The sequence below is a fragment of the Parus major genome, chromosome Z (assembly GCF_001522545.3).
Source record: "Parus major isolate Abel chromosome Z, Parus_major1.1, whole genome shotgun sequence".
NCBI lineage: Eukaryota > Metazoa > Chordata > Aves > Passeriformes > Paridae > Parus > Parus major.
Genome location: NC_031799.1, coordinates 36,579,368 through 36,601,494, shown reverse-complemented (window position 1 = coordinate 36,601,494; position 22,127 = coordinate 36,579,368). Strand labels below are relative to the sequence as shown.

The following is a 22,127-nucleotide window of genomic DNA, read 5'->3' as shown; positions in this document are numbered from 1 at the left end:
CATACATCACATGTATTCCCAGTCCAAGGGTTACTTCTCTCCCCCTCTTCCCTGAAGCATCTCTTAACAGCTGAGCTGATTTGATGCAGAATGTCATTAACAATCTAACAGTGCACAATGACTTGGGATCATCCTTATCTTACAGAAGCAAGCTATAAATAATCATCTTGGGCAAATCTAACATCATGACTGAGTGGCAGGCTCCAAAAAAAACACAATCCCTATGTATTAAAACCCACAAATGATGAACTATGTCTTGCAGAACTTTTTGGAATTGTTTAAGTCTCTCCAATGAGCATCAGATAAAGCTGTCAGGGTTGGGGACGATTTGCTTCTCTCTGAGTGATTAAGCCTGAACGGTTAAAATGACTTAGCCTCCTATAAGCAATTAGGTATGGTATGTCTCTGCCATTCCAGTGTTATCACTGACTTAGGCCTGTCAAGGATGCAATTCTCCTGACAGCCATCTGGGAATTCATCATTGCCTTGATTTTTTCATGACCATCTTCTGACCAGCTCACAGATATCCCAGAAAGGGCAGGCCAAAACTTCATAGGCTCAACTGGAACTTCCAACTTTTATCAAGTATGAAATATGGTGGCATGGCAGGCTGTGGCTCTGTCCCTCCTCTGCACTAATTAGAAACTAATTAGAAACCAGCTGGACCATGAGGCTCCAAAGAAATCATCCTTCTTGCTTTTATTACTGTGTAGAACAAGCAACTTCCCAGCTTGATGTTTCCATCACTCTGCATGCTTACACCACCAGTTTGGATGGGGCCATTCTACTTTACATTGTCCCTCTTGACACATGTTTACCTCTTTCTCTCTTCATTCACATTTCTGTCTTTCAGAACACCTTTCTAACACCTCTCTATGACTGCCTTTCCCACTTTGTTTCCTCTCTCACATCGATGATTGCACCATCTTCACACTACTACCTCTTTCTTCCACTTTGTTACACCCTGGACCTCACAGAAGCCCTCCTATGCCTTCAAAAATAAGTGAGAGAAGAAGGAAAGAAGAGAGCGATTCTGTATGAAGGACAGTGGGAAGTACAAAGTACCCCTTAAATGAGATCCTTTGAGAGGTGCCGAAGGACTATCCAGGTTACCCAGAATTTCCTGAACTCCTGCTTTTTCAAGGTCATTGGTGTTCGAAATTTGTGTTACAGTGGGTAGGAAGCTTTGCTTGAGTACTCATGTATAAGACTTGAGGATTAAACCCAGAGGTATGTGAGCAGGTACACTGATGCCAGAGTCTGTGCACCATCACATGCCCGAGCCAGACCTCAGTTGTCTCCAGGAAAGCCATATGACTACTGAGCTTCTACCCTCTTTTGCAGGTACTTTTTATTCAGCAGGGGGAGTTACTACTTTTTTCCAAAAATAAGCAAAGGGTATGCTCAAAAATGTTGCTTCTGACTGTAACAACCTTTGGAAACACGTACTGTTTTGCATATATATTCGTTCTTAAATGTAACGACCAACACAATAAACACTGAGGTATGGAACAGAGACATGACTTCAGTCCCAATAAGTGGTGCAAAGATGCAATACGCAAAATCAGATGCAAAATCAAGAAACCTCAGCCTCTGCTCACTGGTGTCCTTTAAACCACAGAGGAAGTTATTACCATCATGTATATTTTTTTCAAGCTCTGAAGTGCAGTTGTGCTTGTTAGACATTGAGCAAATAATTCGAAGTCCCAGTTTCCAAAATAATAATATATAAGAGGAATTTGGATCATATGTTTGCTAAATACTAGGTTTGTCTTTGAAAGGAAAGAAAATTAAGAGGGGAGGCTGTTACTTATGAGCTTTTAAGTGTTCAACAATAATTTTCAAATGCGTAGCTTCCTCTATCCTGTCTACCTAGCCTCAACCAGATGTAGAGGCAATCTCTTTCCAGGCATCCCACCAACACTGATGGTGAGTTGACGCTTTCCTTTATTAAGACAATCCAAACTGAGTTGCTAAGAAAGTAATAGCAAAGAAGGAATAAGAAATAAGGAATACAGAGGCAGATACAAAACATGTGCTTAAAGAGGATGAGTTTACCTTACAGGATAAACTCCAGAGTTTGTAAATTATCAGTTTGGTCATGGCTTGCCTTCCCCAAGCCATAAACACCTGATAGGTTCAGTTCCAATCATGAAACTACAAATGTGATAGCAAACAGCAAATGGTGTCAACTCCATAACTTACCACATAGCACAAAGACTATGTCAACAACATCATTAATACTCAATCTCAGAAGGTCTTTGCAAAATTCAGTATACCACTTTATGGCAACCAAGCTCAGGGAAAACGGTCAGAATGAAAAAGAGCAATGGGCTACTCTTCCCCTCTGCAAAACAACTCTTCAACATTAAGAAGGAGGACTAAAGACCTGGCTTATGGCAGGAAAAGCTTTCAGGTGCTGAGTATACAACAACTTCTCACCTAATCTCTTCTTGAGTAAAATAACTGGTCATGTCTGCTGCCCAGTACTTATGTTTTCTCCAGTTAACTGACACATTATACAACTGCTCCCCAAAGTTACCATTTCCATTTTTCTTAGCAGTATTTAAGAACATATTTTAATAGCTTCAAAGTGTTGGGCCAAATTTTCTTCCTTTTCATCTGCTGCTTCTTGACTCATGCCAAGCAAACATGTAAAATTTTCATCGTGAGAAAAAGACCTTTCTGTGATTTAGAATCTAAACCCAACATATACAAACAACAAAACACGACAAACTACTCTGATTAACTCTCCACATTTACAAAAATCTTTTAATTCAGAACCAGGCTCTCCATATGCTAGGCTCTAAATTACCTGACAGACAGATGGTTAAGTGTAAAAGCAGAATCAGTCACAGCAAAGTGGTAAGAAGACTGAACAAGACCTAGGTTTTTACTTATTACAGCAGTTCACTTACCCGATAGTAGTCTGTGCTGTACACATCTCTAGACATCCCAAAATCCCCAATCTTCACCAGCAGGTTTTCACCAACCAGACAATTCCGGGTAGCAAGATCCCGATGCACGAAGTGCTGCGATGCCAGGTAAACCATACCAGAAGCAATCTGCTGGGCAATGTGAAGCATCTGGGATTGGGTCAGTTCAGCAGGACGGTTGCCTTCTGCCATCAGTCCTGCATCAGGTCCATGTGCCCTGCACCAAAACACAATCTGATAAACTGACAGGCCACTTTTAAGATGGAGAAGTGAAAGGCATTAGTGAGTGTCGGCCCACACAACTCCATCAGAAGTGCTATAAATTACTTATTGAAATAGGGATTATTTTTTTTGTCAGCTTTTTTCATTTACTGTCTTCCTTCATTGGTGAAAGAGTGGTGTTCTGAAGAGCATTACAAACTGGATATATATTACTCAAGGAAATAAGGCATATGTGTTCACAATAGTACCCATCTGTCAGAAAGCATCACTTTTTTCCTGTTCCATTCTAGTAATTTTTCTGGAGAAAGGCTGACAAACAAACCTGCTTGGGAACCAAGTGAAAGTCTTATCACTCTGTAAGACCGAAAAACAATTGAGGGAAAGGCAATGAAGTGGCATGCACAGCGTCACTTTTCCTGTGACTGGCATTCCTTCATTTCTATAGGGATACAGGCCATTGACCCTTCCACATTTTCTTAAACAAGAAAGAGCTAACTTCCTTCTCCATTTGAGAAACGAGGGCAGAAATTTTAAATTTATACTTCTGATTTCCTATCCAAATGCACAGCAGGAAAGGATTTTTGCTTATTTCATCACCAAGGGTGAGTCCTGCCTGAGACTGGAATTATTTACAATAGGAAGAGGACACAAAACACACACTATTTGGAAAAACAAAATAGCTTCAGAAATACGAGTTTTTCAAGACCTAGCAAGTCCCTAAGAAGCAACAATCAACTGCTTAATATGCACTTCATCAAAAACAGAGATATTTTGCATTAGGAAAGCTCAGTGTAGTACTGGAACACATGAGCTTTACCCATCTTAACTATGTAAGCTCTGGTATGCCTTTACATCCTAGGATCTTGAAGATACAGATATATAAACAGTCATATTAACAATGTTTTAACAATGTTTTACAGGAAGAACTACTAGCTAATCCTTATCCAATCAATGAGGTAATTTGGAAATCATTCCTCATTTGACACATTTTATAATGTTCTAAATATCCTTTTCCATCCATTCTATTTTTCTGTGTTTTCAGAAGCCCTCTTTTTATTCCATTCCTGAAAAGTATTCTTTCAAAGAGATCCCCTCTTCTCTTCCCTCCTCAACAGAGGTGAGGCCTTAATTTTTCTCTAGGGTAAGGGCATAGGAGTTTGGAAAAGAGTTCCAAATTAATCAAAATCTTTGAGACCAAATCTGACACTACCAATTAGAAATATGATACTAAAATTGCCCCAAGGGAAGAATTTCATGAGCAATGTGACAGACGTGAGAAAGAAACAAAGGAGGGTGTGTAGCATTGATGGGACTGTATCTGGTACTAGGCAAAGCAGCTTTCTGCCATAGGGTATGTTCAGGCTGCCGTTCATCTGGACTAGGTTGATGGGGGTAGGAATAAATGGGAAGATATGAAATCTCCAACTAAAAGTCACAAGCAAATTCCTATTGAAAAATAGTGTACCTTTATCATGCATGGATTTTTTTTTAATAAGTACTCTCAGACATGAGCCTCTGAGCTTCTAAATTAGAGAACTTTTCATCTTTTGCTAGTCTCCCTGAGGACACGGTCTGTATCTAATGGAATCTGTAGATTATTCTTAACATTCCACCCAGCTTGCTTGTCTGCTTCGTGCTGGCCATAAATGAGGTGATCTTCAGTATCTGCAACAGCCAGGGACTTTGACAGATATTCTCTGCAGCCACATCGTCCACTAGTCCACACACCAAGCACTGGGCAGGCACAAGATTGAGGCTGTAGCTCTAGATCCAAACAGCTTTTGGCTGCATGCAGGCATCCAGGCTCATTTGGGTTAAATTTTCAGATCAATTTTTCCCCAACAGCCTTTGGTGGCGCTGCAGGGTAAGAAATATGGAACAGCCCACTTTATGAACCTCTGGTCTGCAGCACAAGCTGCAGAAAATGTGAGAGGAATGACAAATTGGAGCTTAGGTTTAACAGCTTGTCCCAGCATAATCATTTTATGTTCTAAAGACAAGGGCTGATTAATAGTTTTTTTAAATGTGAAGGCATTAAAGTAAGAAATACACTGTCTGCTAAAATACTTTTCTGTACAATAACTCAAAATCAGAGTTACAACATAAGAAAAGGCGAATCAAAAAGAATCAAGATGTAGGTATTTCTTATGGAGTAAGAAATTATTTCTCATCAACTGAGAATCTGGCTTCTTCTAATGGAAATTCAGTGTTCTGAAAATGTACTGGGGTGGCATCTAGGGGAAACTGCAGCTCTCTCCTGATTCACAGAAGAAGACCAAGGAGACAAATGTAAATGCCCTTAATTCTTAAATAAACTTAAATCCTTTGCCAGAGAGACAGTCAGTCTGGGAAGAGTAGTAGTGTTTGCTCTGCATCTCCAGTTCAGATCCCAGTTTCTTCATCAAACCTGTCAACCCTGCCAGTAAGGGAGGATGCTAGTTGATGTAATTTGTGTTATGGTGTGGCTGTTTTTTCAAGAGGCAGTAGAAAGACAGTAAACTCATTTCACATATGCCATAAATGGTAGCATTAGCAATCATAGTAATTTCAGTTATATAGAAAATATGAATCCATTTAACAGAACATCTCTAACAATCTGTTCTGATTGTTTTACAGCTTTGTTAGAGATATCTTTCCAAAATGGTGGTATCCTTAGCTACCTTTAGCAGGAAAGACCTCTGTATGTTGAAATTCCTTTTCGATATCTGTAGATAAAATTACACAGGAGACATGGAAAGAATAGTCTTACATTTTTAACATAGAAGCAAATGCTATCTCTTAACTATTTATTTTTATGTCAAAAAGTGCAAGCTAGTAGAAATGGCACATACACGAGGCCTCTGTTCATGGCTTCCTGGATCATGGGTTACCTATTATTGTGAACCGTATGTGTCATCTATTTATTTATAACTGCTCTACTGCCAAATTTCGATTTCCTAGGCACGTTCCTGAATAGCTTTATGAAATAAAGCCTTAATCTGGACCCCAAAGTATAGCATTTTCCAACTAGAAGAAGTTTCCATAGCTCACAGTTTTCTTGCTGCAGGTTTATAGCAGTCTTTCCAAAACAGTGAGAGGAGGGAAAAGAAAAGGGGTTAGACTTCAGAAACTCTTTGACACCTACAGATAGCAATAGGTGTTGAGTGGGCTCTTCCAAGTGTTATCAGAAAGCCTGTAATAAAATCATTCCTACTGTAGGATTTATAACCAAACATTTCAGAATACACTGAAATATACTGGAAACAATATTTCTTTGGTATAAGGCTTGGTTTTATGGTACTTCCAAACAGGCAAAGAAAGAGAGCCCCACATCCTGGTACAAAACACCAGTCACACAATTTGTTTTCCCAAGTGTCAGCTTTTTCCAGTGGTAGTTGTTAATTTAACATTAAGTACCAGTAACACCTACCTTTTCTGCCCACTTTTGGCTCAGAATCACAACATTTGTTCATGGATTTACCTGAGGAATTTGTTAAGATCTCCATGCTTCATATACTCAAAGACCATGATGAGTGGATCACCCTCAACACAGACACCATAGAATTTGACAATGTGCTCGTGTTGCAGGTTAGTTAGCAGTTCTGCCTCACGGTGGAAGTCCTTGCGGGCATTGTCACTGGCATCCTTCAGTGTCTGGTGGAGAAAATGAAATTGTAAGGAAGGACAGATTTTCACGGAAGGTAGGAAACGTGTGGGACAGCCCTGTGAGGGTAAGATAAGGACACAGTACAGCAGAGAGGATGGAGGAAGTACTCTCTTAATAGCTCTTTTAGAAATGCAGATGTGATCTTGAAGTGCAATTAAATAATGGCAGTACAATTTTCATTCTCTTGCCACATGTTATCCCAAACAAACACTTTTCTTGTAAGAGAATGTATGAATACTCATGCTTTCACTGTGACAAGTGTTTTCCAAACACAGAACAAATAAACTGATCTCATCCCAAAAATATACTAGTACACAGCTGGTTTGTATCCCTGAGCATTTAACTCAAGCAACCCCTAGTATCCTGCTGGTATTTACCTTTCCTGTTAGTTCTTTAAAATAAAAATCTGCTTGTTTGAAGTACATGGTGGTAATGTGGATGCATTCTTTATGTACTGCTGACATTAGTCCCTGTGGTGTGCTATACATTAGGTAGATTTACATGAGAGTATGTCCCTGGACCAGAAAAACCTGAGACTTCAGCCAGAAACTTCTTTGAAATTCTGTTAATCTACTCACATGACTAAGATTAGGCAACAATCCAGGTAGGTTGACCTGGAGGTCAAATCCTAAAGTGATAGACACGGAAGAAAGCAGATGCACAGAGAGTGTCACTGGATCAAACAGGAGGCTTAAAAGTTGTATAATGAAATAATATTAATTTAACTGTTACACCTAGGCAGTTTCTAGTTTCTCCTTACAAACTACATTTCATGAGCAAGAAAACACTTTTCATGCACAAAAAAAAGCAAGTTCAGACACCAGCTAAATGAGGAATAATTATAATTGACAATAAACCACTAATAGACTCTATAGTCAAGAGGTACAGTGGTTGCACTATACTAATTCAAAAAATATTTCTAAAACCACAAGAGAAAGATGGCAAGTTACCAACATTCAAAATTTATTCTTCACAGAAACTGCTGTCTGGGCTCTGTACCTCTAGATTTTAACAACACCTAGCTTTAATACAATGGAAGATAAGACACAAAACTAGTGGCTATGTTTTAATTAAAGATGCCTTTTTTCTGGCCATATAGACACTTTACTTTCTACCCTGAATTGATATATAGAGCATAGGACCAACCACACTCACCAGAACAGAAACAGAATAAGCTGATACTGTCCAATTTTTCTGCCGACAAACTGAGGTTTTGGCTGCAGTAGTCATGATTTGTTCAACCCTTTACTTCAACAGTGATAATTCTGTCCACTTTTCTAGTATTAGATGCATGCATGTGTGAAGAGCCTAGGATATGACTGCTGGAAAAAACACGTGCTTTACTTGTGATACCGCAATTCTGGACCTTGAAAAATGGATAGCTACCACAACAAAATTCAGATGGGGGGATAAGGAGTAGGGCAGGATGGATTGCTGTCTTCTGGGTTCAGGGGCTTTTCCCTGTGGGTTTCAGGCTCTGTGGATCCTAGAGGCAAAAGAAATCACTCATCCCTCCCACTGAAGAACATACCTATGAACCTTAACATGCCTTCAGGCTCAGAATACCTTCTCCATATGACCTATCAATGGTGAAACAAGGATATTGCCTCATCAAGGCTTCACTAGTCACAATATGTTAGTAATACACAGCTGTAGCATGGATATCAAATTTGCTTCCCACTCTGGTCTACACACAATCACAACTGAACTTAGTGAGGGCTGAAATGGAAGTGTCTTCCAATACTTCCAGGCTCTGGGATGATGCTTTAACACGGTACAGGCACCAAGCCACAGTCAAGTGTATGCTATATATTCTGAAACCACTGGTAATAATTCTGTTGTCACTTGAGTTTCCTCTGGTGGTTTCGTATTTGAAGTGATTGGACTGTAATTCTTCTCAACAACAGAATTAGAAAAACAATTAACACAAAACCCATTTTTAAATAATAGCAATCTGGAAAAAAACTGAAAGGGAGAAGCAGAGGCTGATCCTCTTTCCAACAGGCTCTTTCCCTGGAAAGACACTAAAAATGCTGACAGCTCTGTCCTGTGAGGATGGCATATTGTATATTTGAGAAGATGCTTTTTATCTCACAGAAACAGCAAAATTATCATATGACAGAGCAGTTGCCATGGCAATTCCACATTTTCTGTCAAACAGCAAAATGCAGAAAAGTCTAAAACTCTGGTGAAACTCATGCAGGGTTTCTACTACCATGGGCTGACTAGAATTTCTGTCACCCACCATTGCAAAATCTCCTTTTCATTATTTCATGCAGTGCATAAAACACTGACACAATGACATGAGAGAGAGTTGGCACAGTCAGGCAAGGAGGAGACTGGAAGGTAAAAAAATTAATAAGTATGTAGAATTTACATAGAAATCACATCGAGTAATGCATTTAGCTTGTTCTCAGTACAAGAAAAAAAAAAGAAAAAAAAACCAAAATAAAACCCTGAGAGCACAAAGAGAGGAAAGACATATTAATTATTATTATCATTACTGACAAGTATGCCAAAGCTCTGCATACAAAGCACTTTCACCAGTCGACAGGAGGTTTTCCCAAGCAGGATCTGAGATTCAATCACATGTGCTTCCCAGCCACTCAGGCCCACAGTTAAAGAGGAGGAACAAGCTTCCTTGGGAAGCAGAGGGGCCCCTGGCTCTTACAGGAGCTCCACATCTGCCAAGTTCATCCTGTAACAGTTGGACTACCAGCCCACACTTACTCTCCTCCACAGAGCCCTTGTCCAGGTAGCAGCACTGTGTGTGTTCTGTGCTGCCCTGCAGCAAGCGTGAACTCTGACACCACAGAGCTGCCTTCGTGGGCCAGCCAGAGCAACAGCAGGAGGATGGGGCTGCCACCTACATCAGCAGGACTTGGCAGCCAAACTCTCAAGACAGCTACATGACTACTACTACTGCTTTCTACTGTTTCAGCCTTCTCCTACAAAGTAATTGCTACTGCTTCCCATAAACATATGGTATTTCTCCTCAAGAAATGAAGGGGTCATTTCGAGCCTTCTCAGAACTGAACATCTGAAGAATTGGAAACCTTTGATTTTCCTGTGCAGGTGCCATGGAAATGTTCTTGATGTCATACACACAGCAGTCTGCTAGCTGAGCAAAACCTCTCAGGGGAGCCAGAAGCACAGTTGCTAACCTGTGTCTTGTCAGCCTCACCTCCCCTCTGGACAAGCTACACTAGTGTGAGACTGTGCCTGGGGATCCAGTCCTGTGAGGACACAGTACTGACCCAGGCCTGAACAAACAAAGTAAAATGGGCCCACAAGAAAACAGTATTTTTTCCTTCCTCCGCCCTCTGTTCTCTTAAAGTGCCTGCAGCAAATGGTGTCTTGATATGATGTGCTTTGGGGGCAATGCTAGTACAATGCCCAGGTTTTGTCCTATGGAAAATATTTCCAAACACTCTGTGTTGCCCCCAAAAATCAATCAAAACCAATGCGAACAAATTGGCTTTCTCCTCTTTAAAGGAGCAAAAGCTCAAGCTCTTTGGTATTTTATGCTAGGCCTGATCTTTTTTATCTTCCCAGATTTTTCTGGGCCTCCTAGCTCCTAAATAATTTGCTGCAGCAACATCAGCATTTTGGATACTAGCTGGCTGATAAGAAGTGAATATGTTGAGTTAGAAGGAGGGATGCTCAGGGCCAGGCACAAGCCATTCAGTTTTTCAGCAACTGGCAGGCACAGGGAGCTGACAGGGACCACTAGCCAATGTGACCCCCATTGTGCAGGTGAGGCTGTGCCTCCTTGCAGCTGGAATCTCCCTGGCACCACCTTACTCTTCAGCAAGTACCTATTTCCACTGGGTTCATCAAATCTGTTTTATAGTGATGGGTGTGCTCTGGTTTTGCCCATGGAGCTGAAGCTCTCTAAAGACCTTGTTGTATGTCAGCAGGAGCTGCTTACTGCTGCTGGCATCCAGGTTTGCTCCTCTACGACCAAAACTGCCAAATCCTGTGCTCAGAGATGTAGTCCAGACACAGGATAGCTCTCTGCACTCCAGTTGAGGCCCCAGCCCTTCACCTCCACTGTGGCTGAGGGATACCTGCTATCTGTGGCTGGTACCCACAGTGGAAGAGACAAACATCAGGCAATTAATCTCCCAGTTATATGCAGATCAATCCAGTGGCTCAGTTCACCAAAAAAATTGCTCTGTGACAACAGAGTCACATCTTTAAGAGCCAATAACAGAAACATAAAATGGGCATAACCTGTTCCCAGAGGTAGTTCTTCCCAGAGCCGCCTGCAAGATTTTTATTAAGGACACTATAAAGAGAGGATTTAGTGTGAAAAAGAAAAACCAAACCAAACCAAAATAGTATGACAACTTGCCCAGAAAATGGATAGATTTGTCATCTAGGTCTATGGAGACATATATACCTTTAAAGGCTGAGTACTCTTCCATTTGATTTACACTAAGAATGAGCAGCAGAAAGTGCAGTGCAGCATTTAACAGAAGTGCTAGGTTCCATCTGGACAGGATTTTCAAAGGGAGCAAGTGAATGGAAATACTTTTATTTTTCTATTAAGCAGTTCCCTAAAGTGATAAAGGCCATTTCCATTATAGCTTCACCGAAATACAACAAAAAAAATTATTCAGATATAGCTTTGTTGTCTCTTATCTCTTGCTTTCTCCTGTCTATGCTATATCTCTTCAGAGCTTATTTTTTTTCTCACCAGTCAACATGACTGAACTACTCCCAAGTATTGAAAAGCCTACTACATTGGAAAACCCAAAACCCCACTATTTTTGATGAAACATTCTACAAAACTATCCTCCTTTCATGCTCTTCCATGCCAGATTCAAGACTCTATTTCTTGTTACCAAATTAAAAAGATGATCCACATGATTTTTTTTTACTGTGTGGTTTCATCCAAAATGCACATATGGTTGCCTAATTGTGACCTGTCAGATAAAATTATTCTCTGGTCACTTGGCACAGCCCAAATTCTGGACATCTATTCCCCCTGCATGTAATGAGATATTTCAAATGCTGGACACTTAGTTTAGTTTTTAGGAGAACACTACAGATGGAGATAAGAGGTTGTTTTCAGGGAAAGTTTTTGAACTCTGAGAGTGCCGTTTCACCAATACTGTTTTTTAGCTACATCCACAGCTAAGGTCAACAGCTAATCTCAGCTCTTGAATTTTGGGGGACAAAAAAGGCTTCATGCAGAGAAGCAGGCTTGGTCTCCACATTAATGAAAACTACACACCGACAATTTCAGTTGCAAACTGAAAGAATGGCACAGTCCTGAAACAGAAAGGTGTTCTTTGCCTAGAAATTATACATGTAACCTATTCAGTTAGCTAGTAACAGATCATTTTTTAGACACACACACACACATTTTTAATGACCTAGATATTATTTTTCTATATAGTATTTTTTATATTTAATAATGCTTCAGACAGATCATAAAGGATTTGGCCACCTCGTGACGCAATCTGTTTCCGCCCTTTTCCTTATGAGATTCAGGTCTCATTTTATAATCCACAGCACGATCAAATACCAAATTATCTTAACACTCCATTAGCCTTGTGAACTCTTCTACAGGTATCAGAACATGGGATTATGGAATAGGTAAACATGATCATTTACAAATAAAACAGCATGAGTTGCAACCATGAATGAATAATGGTAACCCTAAACCCTTTTACCTTCACTGCAACCAAGATCTTGCCCTGCTCAGGACACAGGTTATAGCATTCTGCCAGAAAGACCTTCCCAAAGGCTCCTTCTCCCAGTTCTCTTTTAAGTACGATATTGTGGCGCTTGATGTGATGCACAACTGTGAAAAGAAGACAAAATAGAGGTCAGAAGGGAGCTGCAAGTCGAGGATGGAGCCCATGCTTACAGCCATATGGAGATAGGATTGCCTGTAAAGTAAGGAAGGAATCAAAGTGCCCACATGTCATTTTTTTACCACTTTCTGCAAAAAGACTGAGTTCATACATTTGTATTTGGAGGGTAGTGCATTTTCTGGATAAGAAGACATGGAATTGAGAGTCACCTGGGAAGAGGACATTTATCATCACATTAGGATGACTGCTGCAGAGCATATTTAAGAGCCAATGCTATTTTTTAAAAAACATTAAGACAGTGAATCAGAAAACAAACCTAGCCTTTCTAACAACTTTTCTGCTTTTGTACCTTTAACAATAGCAGAACTCTCCTGTCCAAATCCAAAAAGTTTTAAAATTAACCTAAACCAAGAAAATCGAATGTGTCCTCTTTCAACTAAATGCAACTTAACACTCTGGTTTACTTACCACTTGTAAGTAAACCACTGCTTTCCCAAGTTCTGCTACACTATAGCTACAATAAAATAAGAAATTCTGTTCTCACAAACATGATTTACAGTATTGATCTGAAAGTAAAAGGAACAAAAGATGGACAAAGATTTTAGTCCACATAGTGGACAGAACCTTAGTTCAATTGCTGCCCAGAATCAATTGATTCATGAAGCCCATGAACATTTTTTGACTTACTTTATATTCTCCTTTCAGCAAAAGCTTCCATTAAAATCTTTAATATTTAAAATATTGTACTAAATTTTGTAGACTACATTATCAATTTACAACGTTCAAGCTAAATAAAGCAGTTCTAAGGGCAGTTTAGCTGCCAATAGGGTGGACAGCTAGTGTTGCTGAAACTGTACAATCCAGACAGCATCTGCTGATGATTTTAACCTCAGTGCACTTAGCTGTCTTTGCAAACACTGAAATTTAACCCTGCCTGGAAGAAGCCCATTTGCAACTTAAATTCTAAACTCAGTGAATTAAATAGCAGAGTACAGGCATCAGACTGGCTTCTGCAAGGGTGAAAATCTCACCTTGGCTGCTCAACTGCAGGGACCAGAACTGAACCCTGGCAATATTTTAGGATCTAACCAGATGCAGACCGACACCTGCCTCCATACTTGGTCACAAGCCTATTCCAAACCAGGTGACCACTTACAGAAAATCGCCTTACCTTCATGGCTAAAGCAGGAGGGCTGATGATAACATCAGTATGGAGAAACAACACAGCCTGTCCCTATTCCCATCACCAGTATTTGGATAAAAGGATCACAGTTTACAAGAGAAGAAAATGTGTGTCCCATACCTTAAGCCTACAGCAACCTAACCCGAGCGCACTGCACATAAATACATTTCATATCCGTGGACATGAGGGAAATGTGGTGCTGGAGCCGGCTTGGAGAGAGAGCAATCCACCACCCATCTGCCAGCATCAAGTGGGCAGCACACCCAAGCAACAGATCTCCACCAGACCCAGCTGGCACCTGCTAGAGGGCCCTAGGCAGTGTGCAAGCAGCACCCCTGTACACTGTGCATAGAGTGGTGAAGGCTGGATTCTCTCCACAGCCCACCAGACTCACCAGGCTTTGCTGCTTTCCCCACAGCTGGTGGCTCCAGAGGGGATATTCGCAGCCTCCTTTTCCAGTGCCAAGTCTTCCAGGAGAGGGCACATGTCCCAGTAGGTATACATGAAATGAGGCTACATGGTACCTTTACTTTTTACTCTTGTCACACACTGGTCTAGCATCAAATTAAGTTTTGTCATGGTGATGCTTTATTTGGCCAGCTACCTTAGCAGGTCCGTGCTAGAAGCCAGTAAGAATTTGCTTTTAATTTTCATTTCCTCCTCAGCACTGGCTTTGCAAGAAAGGCTCAATATGTAGCCAGCACAAGATAGGCCTGAACCAAAACGCACCCTTTGCCCATGGGCATGAGTTACCCAGCATCGCTGGCCTCTGCTAACCCTGGTCACAAGGCAGACCAGCAGAGCTGAAGGGCTGCTGCCCTGGCATGCCACCTGAGCGACAGAATGTGGCACATCTCATCACCTAAGCTTTAAAAATTTGTGGTAACAAATGAGTGCTACCCCCTGTCCTCTAAAAAACCTACCATCCAACGCTGCCTCTTGGGGAAATCTCTTTCCCTCTGCTTTACTAGTAGTATTACCAGTAGAGGCATTGGCAGGAGGATGCCTATCTTCCTTTCTCAGAGGAGAAAGGCAGCAAAGGCAGTTTTTAATTTTTTTTTCTGCCCACATCTGCCAAAGACTTGATGATGAAGACAGTCTGAATTTTGTGTGGATCCTCTCCATTTTGAGCCCATTATACTGCTAATGTTGGGCCTAGCAGTACAAAGGAGTTTTTTTGTGAAACTCCTGGAGGACTTTACAAACAATAGAATAAAAATAAATAAGAAACATATTCAATACTTCTCTGTAGTACACTTACAGCTGCTGTTAAACACTCTTATATAAACCTAGAATTTGAATAAACAATCCATCCCATAAACCAAACTGTAAAAGCTGAAACACAGCAAGGCGCAGAAGAGGTCTGCACAGAATCTATTTGCAACTTGTTATGCTAAATCCATTCCTGTTACCTTTTTGAGCTGCACTGAGTTACTGAACAAATAAAAAATGACAGTAAGTATGACTAAATGGGCAGAGATTAAATGTAAGAAAAATGTAAGTAAATCAAACACATATGATGTGACGGATATATGAGCTAAGGAAAAAAATCCATTTAGCACACTCAGGGCCCCAGCCATAATGACACCATCTTCAGTGGGAGGATACTTGAGCAAGAGATACACTGGAAAATTCAGGTCAAAATCTGCTTTCAGTTACTATCAGGATAAAGAAAATTATGTCTGTTGAAGTCCAAGAGATTATCCTGGATTTACATTGAAGAAATAAAGCAGAATTTGGCCAAAGAGGTGACATAAACAAAGAAGTCATCTCATAACACTGTCTTACAAGAAAAGGTACACAAACATTCGAATGACAGCTATGTATTTTCCTCCTTTTGATTCTAAGTGGCAATTTCATTTGACCTGCCATTTGTACTTTTAAGGTCATATCATCTCTGTTTTAAATCTCAAATGATTTCTGTAAAAAAATATGTTCCATTAAGCTAAAAGCCAAGTTGAGTTGAAACATTTCAGATAGAAATTAAATATAAAACATGGAGCAAGACAAAATGAATTAAAGAAGGGTAAATGCTGAAAAGAGGCTATGTTAAAATAATACCCATGCAGCCATACCCTTAAAAGCAGGGGACTCCCATGGATGAGTTCAGGGGAAACAGAGAACCAGATGGCAATGGCAGAAAAACCCTCTCTTCTCATCTTATGATGCATCAGAGAAACACCTCACAAAAAGAGCTGGATCTTTAGGTATTTCACTCACTAGCAGACAGCATATCACTCTGGAAATGATGCAGTAACATATTTCCAGGTATGGGACTGCACTCCCCAGGTAACCTACCTTTGATGGTGAGGCTGAACAGAGAGGGCCACACCACATTCTGGAATGGGTTCCAGCAAAACAGGCAACTCAGAATCACCTCATCACATTGAATTCCCTGAGTTGGACACAAATTAATCCTGCCAGGGGCAGCAAGACATGCAGCAGTATTAATTAGCATTTTTTGGCCCATATTTAAAAAATGAAATGTGACTAAGTGAAAGAGTTTCTCCTTGGTCACAAACAATAGGTCTTCACATTTTACCACTAAACCTTCTAAACTATATAGAGCATAATATTGATAATAAATGACTTCTATATGGCAGAAGACTGTCTCCAGGAAGAGAGTTGTGCTAGTTGTGATTTGAAAGGCTGAACTATCCTCTTCCTTTCATGTGTAATCGTTTCATTGTTAATAAAAATGCATGTCTTTTTCTTTGTCTCTTAATCATTAACTTGTCAGGTTTGCATCTTCCTCCCTTGGTCTTTAGGGGACTTTCCCTGATAGTTTTAGTGGCCTTTTCAGGTTTGGTATTAAATACATGTAATCAACACCCTTCTTGCCCTTCTTGATGAGGAAAAGAGACAGAATTTCCTTCACCCAGGAAAAAATTTTCTCCAGTTCACCAGGCATTGTCTTGACTTTTCTCTGGATAAATTTTAAACATCCTTTTAAAATAAGTTATTTCCAGTTTATTTTTCCCAACTGGTAGCCACTCTTCCCAGGGTTGTGACAAAAATATAAAATCAGTTCCCTATATCTCTTCACATCCATAGATTACACTAGTCCTTTAAGGCTGGATTTCCTAAAGAGCACAAAAGTGAAATACTTATGTGGTATGCATGTGAGTGTCTCGTCTTGAAGACCTCAACCAAATACAATATTACAAATGTTGTAGGTTTCAAATGCATTCCCATATACCTCATGAGAAGAGCGAGATTTATGGAGAGACTGAAACTTGGACTCACTGACAGACAATAAACAGACAACAGCTGATGGGCATCACTGCTCACCGAACTGCCAACACTGTAATATCCTTTTGTGTTGTACATCCACTTAAATTATCTGCTGAGTCTGCTTCTGAGGATACTGTTCAAAATTTTGCTAGTGGTGCACATGTGGGGCAGTCCTGAAGAAATTTGTTGTGCCAGGACTCTGAGAAGAGAATGAGGACTTCAAAATGCCAAGAAACTGGGCATAAATAGTCCATAAAAATATAATGTTTATATATATATATAATTTATTATTTATATTTATATTATAATCTTATATAATACTATACCCACAGCTGCTTAAAGTTTAAAGGCAGTAACAGCAAGGACTTAGCTTGTGATGTGGCACAAGGTCCCACAGAAAGACCCTTTGCAAATTTCTTCATTCCTTTTCCCAATATTTCTATGGCAATTGTGTATTGAACTATTTCTAACACCTAGCTAGAAAAAAAACAGTTGTAAATGGCCAAGTGATTGTTTAGATAGTGTATCAAATTTGTACAGCATTTGCCTGTATAGAAAAGTTTCTGCTGGAGTCCTATAGCAGAAGGATACAAATTCACTATGAACAGCATGCAGCAAGTCTAGACTGATGGTCATGTCTGCAGTTTCTAGAAGCTCTCGCCAGAATAGAAATTTTGGCTTATTGAGAAATCTACTCTCTAACATGGCAGTAAAAGCCAACAACAATGGTGGGAGTTTTTTGGTTTTTGTTGTTTTTTTTTTAAACCTTTTGACCTGTCAGCCTTGCCTGGGTACAGAAATAGGTCAACTCAGCTGTATCTTTCTGATTATTTGATGCATCTATCCCATTAGATATTATCCAACATTAGAATTATCCAACATTCATTACTTATTATTCTGTATAGATTTTTGTGTAGTGCTACTGTTTAATTTTTACCATATAGCAGCAACAATTGCTCATGTAAGGCTCATGCCCAGCTGTTGTAGATACAAACAATGTTTCCATGTATAAATATATATACACATTTTTAATTTGTATGTATCTGTGTATATATAAATGAGTGCATATATATTTATACACACACACACACACCCTCCATTATATATATGTATATATAATAGTCCACAGCTGAGAATCAACTCACACATCTTCAACAGAAGTAAAATACGCTGACAGAAAATCTCATCTCAGTACCTGAGGTACTCTGCTCTAAATGAAAGGGGTTGGTACAGGCTGTAGAAAACTGAATAGGGAAGACTCACAGAAAACAAGGCCAGGAGGGCACTTGGGCCTTGTCACATTACCTGTTCAAGTCCAGCTTCTGAAGCACTCTGAATCTTGTTTTGTGTCCTTGGAAAAAACACAGTATAATTCAAGAGTGGTAGAACAGTTATCCCTTGGGTGGCCGTCAGTGATTTGTCAGGCTTGTCACAGGCATTAGATCCTAAATGGGCCTTAAGGAAGGCATGGCCCACTTAGGATCTAATACCAGTCTGAACAGGAATTGAACTTCCTGGAAGAACTGGAGGCATTTATGAAAGGCAAACAAGTGACTGCCACAGGAATGGCATAATTCCCAGGCACTTACTTCCTACTGGTCCGGAGCTACATCTGGTAAACCAAATAAATCTGTGATTGCTGCAGCTTAACCTTTCAGTTGCTTTGTTTACAATTTAAATCCTCACAGGATATATATTTAAAACACAGAATTTTTATTTTCCTGAGTTAGAATTAGGCTTCTCTTTGTAACACAGCGCTGCAGCTCTGGTGGGTGCCCAGCTCTCCTCTACCTGCCTGGAGCAGCAGGGGCACCACAGATCTTGTCCACTGTAAACTCATTTTGCTGTAGCTGGCATGGCTCTTGTCTGTCTGAAACACAAGTGTTTACTGTCTTTTGGGGCTAATATTTGATTCCTGGTGAGCCATTTCACTTTACTCTTTTTTTTACAAGAATTTATTTGGTTCAGATGGCCAGGATCCCCTCAGCTTGGCTACAGATAGCCATGATGCCATACTTTTTTGGGTCATTATATTCAAATAAGCATTACTTAAGAATAAATTCTAACAAAAATGTCATCATTGTCTTAAATGCATGAGTCTGATTAACTTAACTCACCTTCATGGAAAAAAAAAAAAAAGTCAACAGTTTATCCATACATAAAATTGCCCTTGCATATTAAACTGAGATGCACAAGACCTTCAAGCCCTAGCAACTGATCTTTTACATGCTAAAACAATTGGATAGAACAGAATAGCTGAAAGCTAAATTTGGCTATTTTCAGAATTAATCACCCTGCACTTCTCTTTCTATGATGCTTCCAGCCTACTAAAAGCTTTTCAGGATGGTATGGTAAATCAGCTTTAAGCAGAAAACCATGCTGGAGTTTGACAAACCACTGCTTTTGCAGATATGTATACACTTAATTTATAGATGCCAATCTCAACGCGCTTCTTCCAAAAGGTTAATTAATCATCATACAACTTAGAGTCTATTATGTGTGAGTTGCTATGTAAAACCTGTTAGCATTATTTTATGGTTGCAAATCTAGTCTGTCTTTCATATTTAACTGGAGACAATGATCTCAACATGGACACCCTTTCCATTCAGACCTGGAAATCCTCTCCCTCCACACTATGCTAATCTTTAGGAATCTTCTGTATCACAGAAACAGGAGTACTTGGAAAAGGATGGGGGGAATACCATGTAACATATCTCATATAATAAATACTTGCAGAGGGGGAAGGGCTAATAAACATACGGTACTCCAAATAGTAACTCTTTTCTATCTCTCTTTTCAGAAATGGACATGGTCTGAAAAGCATCTGACAGTGCCAGCTTGAGAAGTAGGACCTGAAAGAAACTACCTCCAGAGATGAACCATATTCAAGCTTAGAGTAAATGGATATAATGTGAAATTCAAAGGAGATTGCACTGTTTTTGATCTACATTTCTCAGCTTTGCTACTGCTCTTCTTGTTTCAAAAGGAAAAGGAAATAATTTGGTGGCTCTATGTTGTGGTAATGAGAGATGTAGGGACCCTAGGCAGGTGCAAAGGAGCGCTCTTTATTGTTACTGATAGGTAAGGCTTTATAAAGCCTTACCTATCAGTAACAGCTCTACATGAGGGAGTACAGAAGGGTTTTACTGATGGCCTTTCAAAGCGAAATATGAAAAGCAAATGGAGCTTTCAAGCTTGTGAAGGAATAAACCATATACTTGGCTCATAGCTGAAATTCTATTCCCTTTTTAAAAGTTAAGCACATACTCAATCTTTACCTTTTGCTGAACTATCTTTCTGAAAGACAGCATAGAATCGGATCAGCCATGTTAGATGGGTAGGTCTGCCCTGTTGCAGCTAACTGAGCATAGAAAGAAAAGGGAATATTAGAGAAAACATCATAGCAGCATGACAGAACCCAGTCTTACAGCTCACTTTTGAGCAGATTATTTACCCTTTTCTTATTTTTTTTCCCATTTCCTTTTACATTTCTATCAGGCTGCAACACACCGTGTGGCTTTTTGTGAGGAACCTGAATCTTAATGCATTTTTATGTTATGCTTTGCTTTCTTTTAGCCAATCAAATTAAACCCTTCCCCTAAGCACAAGGCTCAGCCTCTGCCTGCTTCCTTAACTGCACACAGCTAAGGCTTTGCTGCTACATGGTAATTTGCTCTTATGATTCTGTACATATCTTCTTCTTTCCTTTATGGATTTTGTCACAAGTGGCCTTAAAACAGAAAGAAAAGTTAAGAGTTTAGCCATGTCTGAGGAGGATCCCCAAATGACACATAAAGACACTTAACACGAAAAACAAAGCAAATATAAGATCTTCCTCATCATGCATTATTTACTGAAAAAAAAAAAAAAAAACAACAAAAAACATCAAAATGAAGAAATAGCATGTCTCGAGTCTTCCTACACACTGGCACAGCAAGAAGATCAGTTTGCCCTCTGTCCTATGGGTACACAGAAGGAGTTAGCATTATATTGTCTGTGCCCCATTTGACAGGAGAAAAGACCAAAACATCATAAAAGGTGGACAAACCTGGACAAGAAGCCAGTCCCTTTTACAGACTTGCTGTCCTTCAGAATTTCTGCCTTCTTCCACTGGTGAGGCACTTGCTCTGTTTTTGTTCCACTGCCAGACTGGCACACCTTTTTGTCAGGACATGCCATACACAGAGCCTTATGTCCCCATAGGGCATTTTCCCCTTGGCCTTGCTACTGTTCCAGAATTCCAGTGCTTATGATGTAATTGGCAGCACATGCATGCAAGGCACACCCAGAAAATCCATCTTTACAACTGGGCTGTGACAGATACCTCTACAGCAGCCACAGTGCAGTCAGAAGATTATTACGTTGTGCTACCTTCCAACAAAAAAGACCTGCAAGATTTCACTTTTAGGTCAACAAAATGGATTTGCAAAGGGTTTACAAGACTGAACATGATGGGGGTTTTTCAGGATCAAAGCCTTAAAAATTGCAAAGAAAAGATGACTTTTCTTTTGTCCTGTTATAAATGCGCTGGGGAAAAAAAAATAATCTTTCTATGTTTCCACACAAGCATAGCACATGCTTAATTTTTCAAGCTTGAAAAGATCTTATTGCTAATTGCAGACCACACATCACCTCCTCTGCTCACCTGATTCTTCTCTCCTTCATCCTTGGAAGGACTAATATAATAACGTGTATGTTTACATGAAACAAATTATTTCATGTGCAAAGGCCATGAAGTTTCTACAGTTTGGGTGACTTATCACTCTTCAGGGTCTGACAATCTTCCCAAATCCTAGGCAAGGATGCAAACTAGACAATACCATGCTCCTTGCATCGAGCTTTGCATAAGGAAACAGTGGTACTCCTACTTGGACATTATCTGTAAACTACACTAAACTATAGCTCAGCCAGATTTGAGAACACTAAAGGCTTTTTTTAACAGCAATGAGATGAGTGCCTATTCTACTTCTACCAGAAAACCCAGCCTGCTCCATGATAAAGTGAGAAAAGAAAATTGATTTTTCAATGGGAACAGGAGGACTTTCCCAGGTCATTTTTCTTGCAAGAAAAAAGTCACA

The 22,127-nt window shown here is 39.9% G+C and overlaps 1 protein-coding gene across 2 annotated transcripts in view; it reads right to left on the bottom strand.

Annotated features, from left to right (window-relative positions):
* NTRK2 (neurotrophic receptor tyrosine kinase 2) overlaps window positions 1-22,127 on the bottom strand; it is a 198,518-nt gene that overhangs the window by 39,930 nt on the left and 136,461 nt on the right. For both annotated transcript variants that reach the window (XM_015652980.3, XM_015652987.3), the window contains 3 exons: window positions 12,489-12,619; window positions 6,619-6,791; window positions 2,919-3,153 (listed from right to left, as the gene is read on the bottom strand). In XM_015652980.3, coding sequence (XP_015508466.1) covers window positions 2,919-3,153; window positions 6,619-6,791; window positions 12,489-12,619 — 539 coding nt within the window. The remainder of the gene's footprint in view (window positions 1-2,918; window positions 3,154-6,618; window positions 6,792-12,488; window positions 12,620-22,127) is intronic.